Below are 20736 nucleotides of genomic sequence, written 5' to 3'. Positions count from 1 at the left end.
ATCTCAGCTTTCACCAATAGCAAATATTTCTGTTACTTTCTATTTAAAAAATTAATAAGCAGGTGGGAAGCAAGGGGCCTAGGGGGAACAAGCTTGTTTCTAGTGAAAAAAAAATATATGTAAACCAGGAGATATTTGGGATGCTTATGATATGATACTGATGTATTTCTGAGGATAAAATAATTTTAATTCTCAATAAAGAAAATGTAATATATAAATCAATATAGTATATATGCAATCGAATTGTATTTCTCAAGGATCAAAATGTACTCAGCTGATAGTAATATAATGGTTTACAACTCAACTTGTATACGTTATAAGCCTTGAAATACAATCCTTTTAGGAGTTATAAAATGGAGAATATATAAAATGAGAACTTTCTGCTTTTTCCTTCCTTAAAAGAGCAGAGAACAGGAGCGAGAATGGAATTGTTAAGTAGCATGTTTTGAAGATATCTTCCCATCTGACTTAAAAACTAATTGTTGATCTCCTTTTTTAAAAAAATGACTTTATTCTAGACTTGTTGAAGCCTCCATTGATATGTACAGTCTCAGTTTTCCCTTTGTCACTTTGAGGACAGTCACCTATACTACTCCTTTTTTACTCTCTGCATTTTTATTCAAGGTGGACTCCATCAAAAATGCATCCAGGGAACACAGTACAAGATTGTACTTGATAACCAGAGATACAAAGTCATAATAAAATGAACACCTTTTCGGTTGGAGTAATTCAGGTGAATATGAATTTTTGCATCAGATCAGTATCTATATAAATCAGGGATGGGGAACGCCCGACCCCCTGGCTGTATAAGCCTGAGAAATCATTTGGTTGGCCCTACCAAGGCAACGGCAGGCAGGACTCAAAATTCAATAAATGTAGGAGCTTTTTTCATAGCAACTTAAACTTATATTAAGCAAATGATTTCATAAATATCCAAATGGCTGTTGGCAGAAAAAAGGTCCCCCACATCTGATAAATGATATTAATATAATGGAATTCTATGAAAAAAATGTTCCCTAAGTCTCTGTTTCATGCTTCAATGTAATCACCACTTATTAGTTGTCTTAGAATACTGAGCTTCAGCTTCTTAACAAATGTGTATGTGAGTTTTAGATTGGTTTTAAGTTTTGTACATTGGTTCTATCACCACCTATGTGATGACACATCACAGATATATGTTACCGCTTATGAGCATTTTATTGCAACTCAGAAAAACAGTCCTATGGACTTAGCCACAGTATTAAAGTCTTCATTTTAAAAATGATGTAATCTCATTCATTAAATAATTCTGTACATTTATTTAGACATCAGTTTTAGAAATTTTGAGACATATACAAGCACAAAACCAGCAATAAACAAGCCGCTGTGAAGATTTGGCATGATTGATGGACTAAACTTTTCATAGAAATTTTAATTATTCCATATAGTTTTAGTAATAAATACTCTGCAGTCTCTCTGTGTCACTCATCTTCCAGTGTTCTGTATATTTCAAGAGCAACTTTTGGGGTTAAAGTGTGAAAATAAGTAGTAAATATATATGCCTAAAATTGCAAAGCAAAAAATTTTCCTATTTTCTGTCTCCTTGCTCCCAATACAAAACAATTATTAAATAATTGTTGTGGAAAAGATTGAAACCAACCACTAATTTGGGGTCGAAACTAACAAAAATATAAAAAGTATTAAATAAATAAAAAGCCTAATTTGCCGGCTTCGTGGCTCAGTTGGTTAGAGCAGTGGTCGGCAAACTCACTAGTCAACAGAGTCAAATATCAACAGTACAACGATTGAAATTTCTTTTGAGAGCCAAATTTTTTAAACTTAAACTTCTTCTAACGCCACTTCTTCAAAATAGACTCGCCCAGGTCATGGCATTTTTTGGAAGAGCCACACTCAAGGGGTCAAAGAGCTGCATGTGGCTCGAGAGCCGCAGTTTGCCGACCACGGGGTTAGAGCATAATCCCATGTACCAGAAAGGTCAGGGCACATACCAGGTTGCAGGTTTGATCCCAGGTCTCTCTCTCTCTCTCTCTCTCTCTCTCTCTCTCTCTCTCTCTCTCTCTCTCTCTCTTCTCTCTCTCTCTCTCTTTTTCTCTCCTTCCCTCCCTCTTTCCCTCCCTCCCTCCCCCCTCTTCCTTCCCTTCAGCATGGTCACAGGGTATTTTATAGTTCAGTTTTACATGAGCTTCTGCAATTTTATTTTTCTGTAACATGGTCCTTAGATCTTTCGTATAATCAGAAAGTGTTAAGTAGAAATATATGTGCACTTTTTAAATAGTCATTTACATCTGGCATGATTAAGCACTTATGTTTACTTGAAATATCTTGGATATAGCGATAGGTAAATCTGGTAAATTTTGAGGTAACACTTTTTTTTTCCAACTTAAAATATCTTTAAGAAATCCACCAAACCTAAATACTTTGATAAGCAAACTGTTCTTATTGTATAGTATGTCATCATTTTCTTCCATGGTTTAGAAAATCAGGACTCCTCTGTAAAATCTATGAAGGCTGATTTCACCTATACTTCCACATTCTACTCACTCATTTCTTTCCATGTGGTTTCCTAGATATTTATTTATTTCTGTGTTTATTTTTACCAATACTGTGAAGTTTAGGAATTGTCATAATTTATGCATGTATTTTTCCCCTGCTCAGATATATGCATAAACTAAGTACATATATGAGAGTGAATTTTAAGGCCAATGAACTTCAACTCAGAAACAGACTCCTCTTGGGCAGTGCCTATAGATGTCCACCTCCTAACCACATCCAGGGCCTCTGCTCAAATTCTCTGAAACCTAACCGCAACTCTCATCCAAAGGCTAAAATTATTTGTGACTTTTAGGTCGTGTCAGGTTTTCCTGGGCTAACAAATGGCTGCCTAGGTAACAAACTTATATGCCATTGACATGATTTCTTCCTTTTCCACTTGCCATTTGTCCACATCTACCAGGTCTCGCTGGACAGGGATTTATTTTGTGGGAATAAGTTTCATGCTCTTTTATCTTTATGTATTTCTATGGTTGGGTAAGAAGGGATATTTGGATGTACCAGTCCCTTAAATTATTAATACAAATAAAGCACTTTGCTGTGCAGCAATACGGCACTACACATTGAAGATAAATTCGTATTTCTGTAATTAAATAAGCAGGGATCATCCACTTTATCAGCTTGATGAACTGTAGTGGCATAAAGCACTTCAACCGTATGGCGGTGCCTCGCTGATGGCACTGGGGTTTGGCAGGCCTTTATTCATTCATCCACTGAGTAAATATTGAACACTTTCTATATTCCAAGTGCTGTACAAGTTGTTGGGAAAAAGTAACCCAATCATGCTCACACCACTCGAATCCACATTGCATGTGTATCTATCTGATTATAACCTAGGGTTAGGGAACCACTCAAGTGGCAAAGCCTTTTTATTACAAGATCATCCTAAACGCACTTTCTTTTTCTAACGTCGGTAGTTTTGCTTATCCCCCATGAGGTGGCCTGTGAGATCATCTGATTTGTGGCATAGAGAGATTTTACCATGGGGTTTTAGGATAGGTTACTTAACACCATTTTCCCAAAAACCTAGACTCTTGGAACTACCATGAATTAACATAAGCACCTCCAGCAGATCTTGTCTTTTCACTCAGTTTGGCATGGGCATTTAAACTGATGATTCCTGATTGAACTGGGCTGGTGTACGGAGTAATCTAATAGAAACACAGTACCTGTTAAAGTTAATTCTTCTTCAAATGCCTACTAAACTCAAAGGAAAATGTTGTTACTATGAAGAAATATAAATAAATCGTAAGGTGTTTGTTTTTTAACCATGAAAGCAATAATGTAACCTGAAAATTAAATTCTTCACAAGAAAATGTTAATTTGTTTACAAAATGAATGCTCCTAAGAATACAAAGCACATTTTGTGTAGGCCTAACTTAAAAGATTGGTTGTGTTTGTTGGGAAATTTTTTTTTTAAAGTGCAATTCTCAAAACTTAATGTAGTAATCTACTTGTGCCGAAAAGATATAAAGCTTAGCTATTAAGGTTAGTATAGATGTAGCCTGTAAGAAAAACATTTCATAATAAATATTTAGATATGCTACTCTGAGGAGAGGGCAGAGAAATTGCTGTGAGGGAGTCAATATTATTGTTTTCTTGTCCAATAAATAGGTCAAACTATGGAAACTCTTTATGGAACCCTCAACATTTTATTGGTTTTAGAATCTGAGTTAGTGTTTAAATATCCAAAAGAGTGAAGAATACTTTTAGTGAAAATAATCAGAGAAGATAATGAACCAGAGTACCTATATTTAGCGTTCAAATCAGTCCTGAAATAGCATTCTGAAAAGTCACTTCACTGACCCTCTAGATCAGTTCCATGAATTTTCTCCAGGCTTGTAGGAATTAACAATGTATGCAAAAAAAAAAAAAGGAACTTTTAGCAATTTGAATAGTCACAAGTCCTCCCATATTTAAAATAAATGAAATCAGCTCTTATTCAGATAATAAGTAAACCTAATTCTAACCCAACCAAAACTTAAACTTTGTAATGTTAGCAGCTAATTTACATATTAAACAATACTTAAATAATACCAGTACCAATGAATATTGTGATACTTTTTTTTTTGTTAATCCTCACTCGAGGATATATATTTTTTCCCATTGATTTTTAGACAGAGTGGAAGAGAAGGAAGGAGAGAGAGAGAAAGAGAGAGAGAGGGAGAGAGAGAGAGAGAGAGAGAGAGAGAGAGAGAGAGAGAGAGACATCAATGTGTGAGAGACACATGGTTGAGTTGTCTCCTGCCCTGGGGTGGGGATCCTGCAACTCAGGTAGTACCCTTGACTGAGAATCAAACCCTCGACCCCTTGGTCCAAGGGTGGATGAGCAAAACCAGCCAGAGCTTATGGATACATTTTTAAATCTTAATTCAACTTTTTTTTTTTTTTAAGTAAGGGGGCAAAAGAGTGACACAGAGAAAAAGAGAGTAAAAGAGAACACAGAAGATCAAGGACTTTGAACAAAAACAAATGGTTGCCTTGTCTTTGATGATCTATGCATTAAATCCCCCATGTGCTCAGTATACGGGAATAGTACCTTTCCCCACCCCACCCTCACCACAGACTAAGATCACTTATAAAGAATCACATATTCAGCTACAAATGGCAGAGACTCAAAAACACTAGATTGCTATTAATATATTTCCCTTTGTGTTTCAATACTTCTGGCACACAGGGGATTATCTATGCTGAGACCATTCAGCCTTATATCAAAAATTCTACTTCAATGCATACACAGTGGCATGCCAGAGATGCCTAAATTCACAGTAAGGTTTAAGGCTATTTGTTGCCGAAAGCTGTGAACATGCATGTTGATTAAGTGTTCTCATTCATGCTCCTGTCTGTATTACTTCATTGGATAATGAGATAGGTTGCCCTTTCTGTCCATCATTAGAGCAGCTGGAGACAGCATTTGCTACCTGGCAAAACTTCCGAAGAAGGATCTTTCTTAGCAGCAGATAGACCCAGGGATCCAAGATCTGGTTCAGGGAAGCCAGGCGCACAGCTATTAAGAAGAAGTTGCATTCCTTCTGCTTTTCTGAGTGCGTCTTGCAGTGTTCAACTGATGTCTGATTGAAGATCATTTTCAACATCATTATCTAAGAAAGAGGGACAAATAATTGTTCCAAAGATTAATAAGGTCATATGCATCTCCTCTAAATAGCACTTTGCACACAGTCAGTTTACAATACATTGGTGGTTGCAGTGAAATGAATTCAAGCAACATTTATGCTCACAGAACACAGCCCTGAATTATACAAGACATTCCTATGGATGTTCCCACATTTTTGGCTATTTGACAAGATGCAGCTTTTTAAAAAGTGTATGTTCTCAGGCTCTTGATCCTTGGGATTTAAGAAGATTCAAAATAACACATTTTAAAATTAGCTAAAGTTATTTGTCTTGTTGCAGAAAACACAGCATGCTGTTACCCAAATGAGAGCCAACACTTCTACATAATCAAAACATATTTAATCTTAAACTTCAGAAATTATAACTAAAAAAAAATATTACTGAAGAAAAAGAGAAGCAAGAAAGAAAATAATAATAATAATAATAATAATAATAATAATAATAATATTTTCTGAATCCTAACAATTTGCCAACTACTGTGTCAGGAACACATAATACAATATACAGATGATGTATTTTAGAATTGTACACATGAAATAAATCTATATAATTGTATTAACCAATGTCACCACAATAAATTCAATAAAAAAGAAAAAATATGTAAGATTGATATTCTTGCTGTCTTCTTTTTACAATTTCATAAACTAAGGTTTAATGATATAAAATGGCTGAGCCAGACTAAACCCAGGTTCACTGACTTCATATGGCACATGGCATTTTACTTTTTTTGTCTCTGCCTCCTCGCCACATATACACATAGACTCCATGAAGGCAGGATTTGGGACCGTTTTTCCCCTACAAATATATTTACAGTACCTAGACCAATATTTAGCAGGTAGTGATCAATAAGTATTTTGTGAATAGAAATATTATATGACATGTATGCGAATATGTTATGTGATATATATATATATATATACACACACATATACATATATATAACATATAATGTATATATGTAATGTATATATAATGTATACATATGTGTATATGTGTAATGTATATATGTAATGTATATATGTGTAATGTATATATATGTATGTAATGTGTATGTATGTGTATATATATATATATATATAAAAAACATGTAATGCACATATTTCTATTTGAATGAATAAATATTTGTGATTTGCCCAGAAGGGAAAAATTGAAGGTTCATATGTATCTGAAAACATAATCAAGCTCATTAATCTTGATTATGAAAAAATGAAAAAAAATTAATCTTGATTATGAAAAAATGAAAAAAATAACAAACCCGTTTATACCCAATCGTTTCACAAAAATGAAGAAATGTGACTTTTCCAAATGTCAGTGAGAATGTGGAACAGCGAGGACTCTTCTACACATTACTAGTGAGAGTGTGAGCTGGAGCCACCACCTTGGAAAACAACGGGGCACTATTTCATCTGCTGCCTCCCAGCTGTTCTGCTCCTGGGAATATACTGGGCAAGAACAACCCAAACATAGGTTCACGTTCACAAGCAAAGGAAGGAGCTGACATTACAACTGGTTTCTAAATTCATCTTTCTAGGTGCCTGGCTATTTAAAGTGCTTGAAATGTGACCAGAACAAGTCAAGATGTTGGAATATGTAATGATTATATACTAAAATTGTAATATTTTTATATATTGTGTTAAATAAAATTTAGCATTAAAATTAACATCACTTGTTTCTTTTTTACTTTTTCTATTATACTAGAGGCCCAGTGCATGATTTAATCATGCACCTGGTGCACCAGCGGGCTGGCTGTCCGCCGGTGCCCCAGGCCTTCCAAAAGCCTCCGGGGCAGCCATGGCACAGACGCTGAGCTCGCGGCGCCACTCAGCGTCCTGCTGGCCCAATCAGCTACCCCGGCCACCCTGAGTCCCGCCCCCTGCGCCTCCTGCCGGCCCAATCGTGGGCGTAGCGGAGTGACGGTAATTTACATATTACCATTTTATTATGTAGGATTCTATTATATAGCTACTAGAAAATTTAAAATGATATACACAGCTTATATGTGTTGCTCAAAGCGCATTTCTATTAAAACCACTGTGACCTGGAGGCCCACACTTCCTGGGATGGTCTGTCCTCAGGTCGCACATCCCAAATTGAAGTCAACATCCCTGAGCATCTGAAACACCCGAACCGCAAACCCTCATTCTTACACAGTCACCTGTCCCCACGTGTCAGAGACATCTTTGAATCCTCCTTTGCTTCATCCTCTGTGCTGTCTTTTTTTGCTCTTATTCCAATCTCATGCTAGTTTATCTCCTTCATGCATGTGAATTTAGTAATAACAGACACCCAGATGGTGGGGTTAGCACATCACAGATGCAGCAGCCTAAATCCCAGCTCTGATCAATCAGCTATAAAAACTTCAACTTGATCTTATTGGACTGAGTTGAGTCACAGGTAATTCTTAAATCAATTATTGGCAAAGGAAATAGAAAAAAGCCAGGTTTGGTTTATCAGACACATTTATTCCCTGGGGCTTAACCTGTGGTCTTTGACCAAATTAGCACCTAATACCTAAACAAAATTATGGTCCTATAAATAAGAAGAGGGGAATGGATAGGCAATCAGTAATTAGACAACATATCTTCTGAGTCCATAATTTCTTTCAAATGATTTTTTCCAAGGGATTTATTCAATAAAAGCAAAAAACAGCTGCACAAATAATTGAATGTTCAGTGAAGCATTATCTACACCATAAGAAACTGTGAACTCATGAATCTCTAACATCAGGAGTACAGCTTGATAAAATACATATATTTCCTTCCTTCTGTATGGGTCTCAAAGCTCCCTTGACCAATTGGTTATGAGGCTGATCAGAAGGCGTGACTGAGCAGCGTATCCATGCACCAGCTAAAGGGAGGCTCTGGCTGTCCAAGCATCCTGTTTTTTGTTTGTCCTTCTCCCTTGCGTAAGGAGTAGAATAGCATGTTTAGCTCACATAATAGTGCATATAAGAATTAAGTGAAGAGGACAGATTATAAGGTAGTATTATGTATATAAACATTATTCCCTTCATTAATAAATATGAATTTATTATTCTCATTTATTCAAATGTGTTTAAAATTAATATATCTACATGGTATCTTCTAATGCTGGTTCATAGTCCTGTGAACTGAACACTACCTCCCACTGTGGTATGCAGATGACCCAAAGATATCCAGGTCTCGTCCCGGGAACCTGTGAATATATTACCACACATGGCAAAAAGGGACATAGCAGCCCTGGCCGGGTGGCTCAGTTGGTTGGAGCATCGTCCCAATATGCCAAGGTTGTGGGTTGATTCTGATCAGGGCACATACAATGAATGCATTGATAAGGGAAACAACTGATCAATCTCTCTCTCTCTCTCTCTCTCTCTCTCTCTCTCTCTCTCTCTGTCTGTCTACCCCTCCCTCCCTCCCTCCCTCCCTTCCTCTCTCTCTAAAAGTAAAAATAAAATAAAAATTTTAAAAGGACATAGTAGATGTGATTAGCATTAAGGGCCTTGAGGTGGGGAGATTGTCCTGGATTATCTGGGTGGGTTCAATGTATCATCACATGGGTCCTCAATATCTGAGAACCTTTTCCAGCTGTGGTCAGAGGAAGATGTGACTACAAAAGAATGGTCAGAGCAATATAATGTTGCTGGTTTTGAAGATGAAGGAAAGAAGCCATGAGTTAAGGAATATAGATGGATGGCCTCTAAAAATGGAAAAAAGCAAAAAAGTCAGTCTCAGATTCTCTTTCAGAGCTTCCAGAAAAAAAAAAAAAAGCAGCTCTATGGACACTTTGATATTAGCCCAGTGAGACTATGTCAGGCTTCTAACCAACAAAACTGGAAGAGAAATTTGTGTTGTGTTGTTTCAAGCCACTGAGTTTGTGGTAATTTGCTAAAGAGCTACCATAGGAAACTAATAGACCCACAGAGTGAGCGCTCAGCAACTGTTGAGAGGGGATGGGGAGGAATGAGCTTGAAAATGACTTATTCCCTCTCATAGATAACACATCCTAGCAAGCTTATTCACTTTCTTAGGAAACTTTAACATAAATAAAGTAAAAGTAAACTTCATCCTCACCCCTGTCTAAATTATCTCAATTTCTAAATTTGCAACATGTAAAAATGAATTCTTGTTATTCTAGTGACATCAGTTAGATTTTAGTGTATTTAACTAAAAGGTATAAAACTGTATTTTCAATTCAGTTTTATTTATATAAAAAAATATGTGGCTAGTGCCCTGCCAGTGTGGCTCAGTTGGTTGAGTGTCGTCCCATGCACTGAGGTCACGGATTGATTCCCGGTCAGGGCACATGCCCAAGGTTGCAGGCTCGATCCCCAACAGGGGGCATGCAGGAGACAACCAGTAGATGGTTCTCAATCATCAATGTTTCTCTCCCTTTCCCTCTCCCTTCCTTCTCTCTCTCAAAAATAATTGCTAGCTCTCTCTCAAATCATTTGGGAGAGAGCTAGCAAGTATTTTTTCTTCTTTTTATAAACAATTGGAAAGATTTTATCTAGTTCTTTCAGCCCTTCATCTTGCCTAATAATTAAATACATTTCACCATTAACCATTTTCTTGAAAGTGTTCTGAGCCTGGTCTAGAATGATCATTTAAATTACATTTCCATTTTCCCTTATATAATAAAGTATTGAATTTCTCCAAGTTTTTATAATCAGGAAAATTTACAAAAAAAATCACTTATTAAAATGAGATTTAAGTCACTTTATACAGTTCTCCTTGATTATTATAAAATTAATTTTTATGAGGCTAATAATACTAAATAATTTTTATTGGGCTAATATAGGTTTCATATGCCTTACATGGATTAGTCAACGGTAATTTCCAGTAATTTCCTATTTACAATGCAGTGATTATGGCATTATGAAGCCAAGCTCTGTAAGCAAGAGCTGGCACGTGGGGAGAGATATTCCAGCTTTCCCCAGAAATAATGAGATGTGCACTAGGAAGATAATTTGAATTAGAGGCAGTGAGTATGATATTGCCATTTCCAAATGGCAGCAAGGATGGAAGTAGGACCCCAATTTCCTCATCTAATTCTGAACATAAATGCAAGTTAGCATCCATCTGTTGGTGTGCTCCTATGTTCAAGGAGCTAACCAGTCATTATGATTTTTACAAATACCTTTTAGATGGTCAGACTTTGGGAGGAAAAACTTTGGTGTGAATATGCAGATTTCTGGTAGAATTAATTATTCTTGTTAAGTCCAATTTTACTCCTTCTAAAGGGAGGACAAACAAAAAACAGGATGCTGGGACAGCACAGAGGCTAATTTTTATTTTAGCAAACACGTGTGTATGCTGTAGGACTGCTCCTTCCAATCAGCCTCGTATGATGAACTAGCTGTCAAGGGAGCCTTGGGACCAATTCTGGCTGCTCAGAGGGGGCGCTCTTCCACAGCATTTCCCCAGGGTCCACGTGACTCTGCCAGACCTCATGCCTCTCCCCTGGTTATCAGCAGGGAGAGCTCTTTTTTTGTACCTGTGATAACCAGGAACACAGCTCTATCAGTGACTGCTAAATTCGCTATCGCTGGCTAGTGTCAAGGGCAATTGCCTTGCTCCATCCTCAATGAAAAATAATGATTTGCCCCTTAGCCAGTGATAAGGGTCTTTTTAAATGTGCAAAGCACAAACCAGGGAGACTTTTCCATAGTCTGCATTTGGGTTTTATTTCCTGCAGCAGGGTCTGTACCTACACATTCAAAAATCTTCAGTACTTCACTTCTTGGTTCAAAAGTACCTTGGCTTCTAGGCCATAAATACCTATTGAAGATGATAAATGAGTGAACCCAGAAAAATGAATGTGGGGGAAGGAAAATAAAATTGGTCACTTGCCCTTAGGCTCCATTATGTGGCATTTATGCATTCTCAGGTTCTATCTAATGTAAGTGTTTAAGAGAACTTTGCTCCACGGCCAATTTTGATTAATGTGTTTTGTTTTCCATAACATTCTGTGGTTAGGCCTGGGAAAATAACCTGCTTTACTGGAAATTCCCTCTCCAGTTTGACAAGTGTGCTTGATATTATAATGCACTGGAACCAGTCTGGGCCCTTTAAAGTACTTAATTACATAATTTGAAGGATTGTCCTGGGACTAAGTTTCATTGTAGAGTCGAGTCAAAGAATAGTTGTTGTCTTTCCAGTCTGGTCACCACTGTTTTCCAGTTGCCGAATTGTCTCGGCATTCAGGACTACTGCTTCAGAAGCTGCTGCTGCATTATCTAAACCCAGAACTTCGGAAATGAAGAGTTCATAGACATTTTAAAAATTACTAGAAGTTGTGTAATCTCATCTTTATTAATATGTAATTTGATTTAAAAAATTTTCAAAACAACAATGAACTAAAAATTGGAAGTAAATCCTACTAATTAATGGCTCTGCCACCATTTATGGCTTTAAGGCAGATCATTTGTTCTGTTTTAATAAGCTCACCAGTACACAGCTCTTGGACTGCATGGCCTCTTACCTATCCTTCTGTGGTTAAGTTTTGTCTGATAAATTCTGGGGCAAAGATGGAAATGGAATAAGGACTGAATTTGAAAAAGAAAAGAAACCGAAGGTAAAAGGTGTGGAACAAAAGTCAAAATTCCTCTTCAGGAAAATGCCAAGGGTGTGCTTTGGTGAATAGAGGAGAGAGGAAAATTGCAAAGTTAAGAAGTGCACCATGGAAGGGACAAGATGCTGGAGTCAGAAAGCTTCAGGGAGATCATTTTAGAAGTAACAGAAAGGCAAACACACTGACCAAGAGTTAAAGACCTGCCACAAATCTGACAGCTGTGCTTCTAGTTTGGGGACCAGTTACCTAACTTAGAATCTTAATTTCTCCCTTCTCCAAAACATGATTAATAATGCTTACCAGATATCTCCTCCATCCAGTAGTGCAGTTGCAGAAGTGAAATGAGATAAGAATAATTAACGCCTTCCATTTACATAGCACACCTCTTCCCAAGCCCCAGGCTATTGCCCTATTGCATATGCTTCCAGAACACGATGCTGTGACATTCAGAGACAACAGTGGATGCTCCGGGGAAATAGTGCAAGGAAATGAATGTCTTATCTATGTCTGATTTCCTTAAATCTCTACCTAATAGGGTCCTTCAAGAGAAAAACCCCTGCCATCACAGCATTTAGAAAGGAAGAATTACTCTCTCCTTTCAATTAGTATGAATTGTAAATTCTCTGTGATTCGGTACAAATGTTATATTTAGATAAATATTCATCTTTCTATTAGAATGGTCAAAAAAATGTCAGTAGCTAATAAGTATTCAAATTCTGGCTGAAAGGGAGAAGGCAAAATCTACTCTATAGAAGTATTCATTCCTTGGATTATAAATGAAGGATTCACTTTGTGATACACATTTCACAAGAGGTATCTACTATATTTCAAACCTTTATATCTCAGGTGTCAAGAGAAAGTCTACAGAATGTGTCTTTGCAAGGCTCAGCGAACATTAATTCTTGAAAATGTTTATAGTTTAAAAAGGGTTGTTTTTTTTCCTGCCAAAATATAGTTTCATTTAAGCCCAAAATGCCACAGTGTTAGTGACAATTAAGCACAGCAAAATGATTAAAGAAGAAATCAGAGGTGTGAACTAGGTAAGGTGTTCAGGAATATAAACCTCAATATAAAAGAGAAATGGAAAAACTTAAATAGCCAACAGTAGAGGACTGTTTAAATGATGGAATATCCATCGATCTGCATAACATACTAGTATATGTGATGTACATACTCTAAATGTATTCTAATGATGCTATTTAAAATCATGTTTCTGAAGAATATTTAATAGCATGAAAAATGTTTAGGATGCTAAAATAAGTATTTATGACATAGTATAATCCAATTAACAAAAGAATGACTCTGTGTGTATGTACAGAAAAACACTAGAAGCAATGATCTCTGGGTGGGAATTAGGATGATCTCTATTTTCTTCTCTATATTTTTCTTTGTTTCCCAAATTCCACAATAAACATGCTGTTTTCACACTGAGAAAGGATGCACTAAATTTAGAGTAGTTGGAAGCTTTGATATAAACAATTACCTACTAAGTAATTTATTGATAAAATGTTAGTCTCACACTTCATTCTAAAAACCATCATGTGGTCATTTTAGCTCAAATTCTTAGGTAGTTGAGGTGCGCATAACTTAACAGCTAAGAGGTAAGTAGTTGGACACTATAGGTGATCAAAACATTTAACTTTAGAAATTAGTTATGGCTTATTAAAGGGCCGGTGATGTTTAGCAGTAAACTATGGTTCATGGACAGTACAGCCATGACATGCAGAAGAACTCCATCCTGTGCCACAGCCATACACAATGCAGGCTAATGACTGTAGCTCTAGCTGATATAATTCTCATTTAACTTGGTCTCATGTCAAAATGACTCTCTCTTTTGGATCTATGCCATGGAAGGACTTCACCTTATAAGGGGAAACAAATAGACACATCTTGTACTTGGAACTGGCTGAATGTGGCAGATTGGGATCTCTTTTGTTTTTTGTTTGTTGCTGTTGTTAATCCTTACCCGAGGATATTTTTCCATTGATTTTTAGAGAGAGTGGAAGGGAAGGAGAGAGACACAAAGAGTGAAATATTGATGTGAGAGGAACACATCGACTGGAACCGAGGTACATGCCCTTGACTGGAATCGAACTCTTGGCCCTTCAGTCCACAGGCCCATGCTCTATCCACTGAGCCAAACCGGCTACAGTGGGATCTCTTTGAATTCAAGGTCCCCAACTGGTCTCATTCCCTAGTATGATATCTCTCTTTCATTTACCACAGCAGCTATTTCATACAGTTGTATTTTTGCCATAAGCATTTTTACCATAAATATCTTTACTGCAAGAACTGCACAACTAATTGGCCGTAAGACAATTTCACCAGAAAAAAATTAAAAAAAAAATTAAAAAGGCATATTAAAAAGGACATACTGAAACATGAAAAATTAACAAAATTCCAAAGGCTAATGAGAAAAATGAAAATACATTGTCTTCAAAGTCTTTCCTTTAGAGTATTACACATTCTTTTTTTTGCTTGTTGATTCCTCTTCCTCTTTGGCATCACACTTTTTTCTCTTTTGCTACAATTTCCTCCTTCTTTAAGAAAAGCGTCAATTTGCACCTAAAGAATTGATCACTAATGCTCTTCAAGACTGTTGTAAATTAATAGCTACCTCTTGAATACTTGACATAGCTTGGTAAACTTTTGGTTTCGATGGTGGGAGGGATGACTGTGCTCACTGAAGAATTTGCAAACTGGTATGTTAACATTTTCTAGCATTGCATGCAATCTGGCTTTACACACAGCTTTGCAATCTGACTTTAAATATAGTCATTATCATTCACTATCTTAAGACCACCACATTTACTTGTCACTGTGTAGACCATTATGAGAGCTAAGATTTATACAATATAAAAATGGGAGTACTTTGAGAACTTTGTCAATGGAGAAATGAAACCATATTAATGAGAAGCTTAAATATATCAAGTCTGCCCAATGAAAATCACACTGTCAAGTGACTTAATCATTTATGGCAAAACTGCCTTATAGCCAATTAGTTGTGTAACAAAAATGTATACTGCTAACATTCTTATGGTGAAAATACCAAACCCGTCTTCGCACATTCTCCACTGTCCTAATTCACCTTACAGAGGAAACAGCTTCTGTATACGGCCTCTTGCTTACCCCCAAGTTCAGAACCTGCAGCCGTCCATTCCTCCTTTCCTCTTGTTCAACAGCAGAAGTATCCTGGCTCCTGGCTCAGACTAACTCTCTGTCTGTGCCCCAGATCCCATCCAGCATGAAATTCAGAGGCATTATTTTCTCATTGATCTCCTTCTTTTACCTCTAAGTTTTTGCTTTTTTTACATGATCATTTTAGCATATCTAAATTTATCCTACCTTGAGAAAATAAAATGTTCTTCAGATTTCTTAGTTCCCTACAAATACGGCTCCACAAATTACTGTTGACTTCTCATAAGAGCTGTCTACCTTCCTTACCTTCAAATTTATTCCTAAACCTCCTATGGCCTGGCCTCTATGTCCACAAAGCCTCAGGATGGTCTGTTCCCAAAGCTACCAACTGGTTTTAAAATCCACTGGACACCTACTTAACTTGATTTTTGGAACATCAGATCTAGTTGACTATCCCTTTCAGGAAATTTGCTCTTCCCTAATATTCAATTCTCTTTCCTAATACTCAGGTTGCCATTTATTCTGGTTTTATTACTAATTTTCCTGCTGCTTCTCTGGGTACTCCTCTGCAGTCTCTTTTAAGGTCTCCTGTTTCTCTATGTATCTATTCATCGTGAAAATGTTAGTATTTTTGAGTCCTACTTTAGGTAGCTAACTCTTCTTGCTGTGCATAAACTCATTTGGTGACCTCTTCCACTCCAATGACTTCAAAACCTATCTATATGCTGTAGGCTATCCCTCTGCTCTGAGCTCAAACTAATCAATTCAGCTGTCTATAGCACAACTCTTTCTAGATATCTCACATCACAATTATCAGATCCAAAAGTAAAATCATTATCTCCTTCCTCAAAGATGATTCTCGATAATCTTTCCTATCTCTGTGCATCAAGTCCCTAAAACAAGATTAAGACTTACCCTTGATTCATTTTTCTCTGTGTGTTTCTCTCCCTCTGTCTCTCTCCCCTTTTCACATCATTAGCCATATTCCTCACAATCAATTAATCACAAAGTTTCCAATCGACTTCCTAATATTTTATTAATCTGTCACTTCCCTTATCTTCACTTCTATTGTCTCTAAACCCAGACCACCAGCATCCTGTGTCTGAACTACCACAATTGTCTATTACATGATTTCTTAGCCTCTACTCTGGGCCCCTCTATGCTGTTTACAAAGGATGCTCTTAAAATAAAAATTTGTTGTATTTCACTTGAAAAATTGTTCAGTAACTTCTCATTTCCCTGAGTATAGTCTAAACGCTTTAAATGGACAGTCAAGACTCATCACCACTTGGCCCCCATTGAGCTCTCTAGCCTAAGTTCTCACAGTTCCTTAGTCTCACATTTATATCACCTTGAACTTCTATTAGTTCTTTTTTGCCTCTGGATTTTTATAAATGTGGATCCCTATGTCTTATAATTATCATTCCCCTCTTCTTTATTTGACTAATGTAACTTTATTTTTTTGTGTAGACCTAAAACATCAATTTATCTGGTATTTCCCTTGCTAAAAGCCTAGTAGATAAGTATTAGTATGAACTCCCCAAATCCTCGACTTTATCATCCCTAAATATTTTAATTATTACCTACTAGAGGCCCGGTGCACAAATTTGTGCACAGGTGGGATCCATCCGGCCCACTGGCCAGGGGGAGGGGCTGCTGGTGGTTGGCCAGCTGGCCCCGCCCCCTGGTCAAACTCCTGCTTGAGGGGATAATTTGCATATTAGGCTTTTATTGTATAGGATTTTTAATTATCAGTCTCTCTCAACAGATAAAAATTGTTATGAGTAGTGATCATTTCTATCATTTTAGGTATAACACAGGAAAGCCCTAGACCAGAATATGTAGCCTACCCATTTAGGGGTAACAGATCCTAATTACCTAATAGACAAATCTACCAGTATTCATCCTATTCAAGACTCTGGCCTTTTTATTTCCTTCTATTATTATAATTAGCCAGAATGACAGTTTCAATTTAGGTACTATTCACACATCTTCTTTCACTTGTAATTTTAAAAAGAATGTCCATAGGTAGGGCAGTAATCCTGAACCTGGTAAATTAGGCTGTAGAATCAACAGAAGCAAACTGAATCTGGAAAAACATATTGCATCTATAAGAAAGGAAGAATTCCTGTTGCATATTTATTTAATATTTTTCAAAAATACTGGTATAACTCCAGACAAATACAAAAGAAAACGTGCATATCAACACAGTCTTTAATAAGGATATTACTATCAGATTTATAATACATATTAAGTCAAAAGTCCTTTTATTGCTTTGTGTTACATATGATTTGAGAGCTCCTTGCTTATAGAATTCTTACCCACAAATATGAGACTATATCTTCTACCTATATTACCATAAATATTTTTTAAAAACCTCCCAGTCTAACAGATAATAGATGAATAACCATTAAATTTACTTGCAAAATCCCATGCCAATGTTAGGCTTCTAGGCAGTATTAGCATAGGAACTTCTTAACATTATATTAATTAAATGTCTTTTCCCCAACACAAAACACATCCACATAAAATTCATCAGCTTTATTTATAGTTAACTCTTGCTCTGTTGACTATCAACAGGGGCTAAGTAATTGTGTGTTGCCAGATCCATAACTTGAGGGGCTTGGGTGTCACACAAAGGCATCAGTTTTTCTTTGACATTCAGAACATTCTGTGACTTCGGGGACATGATAGAAAGTTCAGTCTCCCATGTCTCAGCCTTTCTAGAGGGGCTTGAGGCTGCCTTTCTAAAGGGGCTTGAGGCTTGTGTCAAGGTAGAAAGCTGTAACCAAACATTTCTGGTGGCTCTCTCTCCTTTCGTGCATATCAAAAAGGAGTATTGAAGACTGATTCCTACAACCCACTCAGCTCACTGGTTTGCTGTGTTGATAGGTATGATGGTGTATAGTAATGTGTAAAATACTCAAGAGTCCCTACCTTTCAGTAAGTACTATGTAACCATAATTGTTCTTCCCTTCCTCCTCTTCCTCCTCCAGATGTTAAGTATAGTAAAAGGAAGAACGGTCACCTCCTAGGTATATGAATTCCAATTAAGAAGACTGTGGCTATGACATACCACAAAACAGCAACTCGCTATGTCTAGTAGGAGCACTTTAACCCCATCATCCATTAAGGCTTTTGCAGCAGCTTGATACTACATCTGCGCAGTCACGCTTTCCTTTCATGCACTATATAGAGGGCAGGTGAAAATCAAGTGCCATGTGATATTTACATCACAAATGATAAACTGTGTTTTCAAAATGCTCATCTGAAAAGATCTTGCTTTTCTTTTTCAGGAAATTAGACTTTACAAAATCACTTAAATTATGGTTAGCACTTACAATTTGTACTAGGTTTAAGGAAAGTTTGAAGAAGATTAAATTCATATTATATGTTATGCAGAGAAATGGAAGCTTATAACCTATTAATCTTCTAAGTTTCCCCCTTCTTAGTGTTATTTTGTCTCATCTGTTGATTTATTTAGATTCTTACTATTTGATCCAACCGCAGAGTATTTCATAGGACTCTGAAGGAAGCAAACATGAAGAAGAAACCTATTCTTGTCTCAATGCCTTACTCCTATGAGGATTATAGGCTCCTATGAGATGATGCACTGATCCCAACACTTCAATTCATTAGCACCCTCTTTATTGATTTTAGAAAGAGAGGAAAATAAGAGGGATGTATATAGAGAAATATCCATCAGCTGTCTCCTGCATGCCTCCTGCTAGGGATCGAGCCTCACAACCTGGGCATGTGCCCTGACCAGGAATCGAACTGGCAACCTTTTGGTGCATGGACGACACTCAACCGAGTCACACCGGCCAGGACCATTAGCAGCCTCTTAACATGTGAGTCCACTGAAAGCAGTTTTACTCGCTATTTAGCTTCCTAGAGAAGACTTTAAATGAGTAATATAAAAGTATTCCTGGAGAGTATTATGTTTAGTGAAATTAGCCAGTTAGAGAAAGGTAAGTATCACATGATCTCACTCATATGTAGAATGTAATGAACCAAATAAACAGATGATCAAAAATAGGCCCAGAGACATAGAAGCATGAACAGATTGTTGAACATCAGAGGGAAGGCAGGGGAGGATGGGTGGGAAGAGATCAACCAATGAACTTGTATGTACATATGCATAACCCATGGACAGACAATGGGGTGGTGAGGGCTTCAAGGGGGGGGGGATGGGACAGGAGCAGGCTGGAAGAAGTTAATAGGGGGACAAGCAGGGGTTATGTAATCTTTCAACAATAAATATTTTTTAAGTATTCCTATTATTATCTTAGAAAAAATGATTTTGGTGATTTCATTTTAAAACCTGTATTTGATGTTAAATATTTTCAAGAATAGTTTTGCAGGAATTGGTGAATAGATGTTATTGAGACTTGGAAATATCCAGTTCCCTACCCTGTTGAATCAGAACAGCTCTGTTTTTGTCTGTTTCTCTAAAAAGATTTATTAAAATAGTTTCTCCAGCTAAAATGATTGGAAAATCATTGGTCTAATGCAGCTCTATCCAAAAGAAAAGTAATTCAAACCATAAATGTGAGGCACACATATACTTTAAAGCTTTATAGTAACCACATTATAAAAAAAGTAAAAAGAAACATGTTAAATTGATTTTAATAATACACTTTAGTTTACCTAATATATCTGAAATCATATTTCAACATGAGCTATTTTACATTATTTGTGTACTTAATCTTCAAAATCTGATGTATATTTTATACTTATACTATATTTCAATTTGGAGTAATCATATTTCAAGTGTCCAATAACCACCTGTGACTAGTGGTTACCTGAACCGCGTCCAGGGCAGGGGCGGTGAAGAATTAAAGAAAACAGACAAGAGAATATAGCTGGGGCCAGGTGGGACACTGTTCTCAGATGGAGAGACAGTGCCACAGCCTATAACAGTGATGGCGAACCTATGACACGCATGTCAGCACTGACACACGTAGCCATTTCTGATGACATGCGGCCGCTGAGGCGGCCGCATGCCGAGGATGAAACATTTGCTGCTCCTGAGGATGAAACATTTGCGAAATAATGTTTTTTCCTCAAAGTGACACACTATCCAAGTTATGCTCAGTTTTTTGGCCAAGTTTGACACACCAAGCTCAAAAGGTCGCCCATCACTGGCCTATAAGCTGAGTCTTTATTTTATAGTCAGATTCCATGAGGCAAAGCAAGGGCTTGGTCAAGATGTTTACAATGTTCCCGTGAGTTTCGAATCTACTTGATTACATGCACCTGAGAACTCTACCGAGCTTTGTTTGGCAGCACTTGCTGCACCTCCTGCAGCCTACATCGCTCAGCCACCTGGGAGCACAGGTTCAGACCATAAGGTCAAGC

The 20736-nt window shown here is 37.0% G+C and overlaps 1 protein-coding gene across 2 annotated transcripts in view; it reads right to left on the bottom strand.

Moving 5' to 3' along the window:
• Positions 1-20736, bottom strand: part of PTGER3 (prostaglandin E receptor 3) — a 121032-nt gene that overhangs the window by 82588 nt on the left and 17708 nt on the right. For both annotated transcript variants that reach the window (XM_079776180.1, XM_079776181.1), the window contains exon 2: positions 5472-5651. In XM_079776180.1, the coding sequence (XP_079632306.1) occupies positions 5472-5651 (180 nt within the window). The remainder of the gene's footprint in view (positions 1-5471; positions 5652-20736) is intronic.

The sequence above is a fragment of the Cnephaeus nilssonii genome (assembly GCF_951640355.1).
Source record: "Cnephaeus nilssonii genome assembly, chromosome: 7".
NCBI classification, from domain to species: Eukaryota; Metazoa; Chordata; class Mammalia; order Chiroptera; family Vespertilionidae; genus Cnephaeus; species Cnephaeus nilssonii.
The sequence above is the reverse complement of the archived record's forward strand: the minus strand, read 5'-3'. Positions and strand labels throughout refer to the sequence as shown.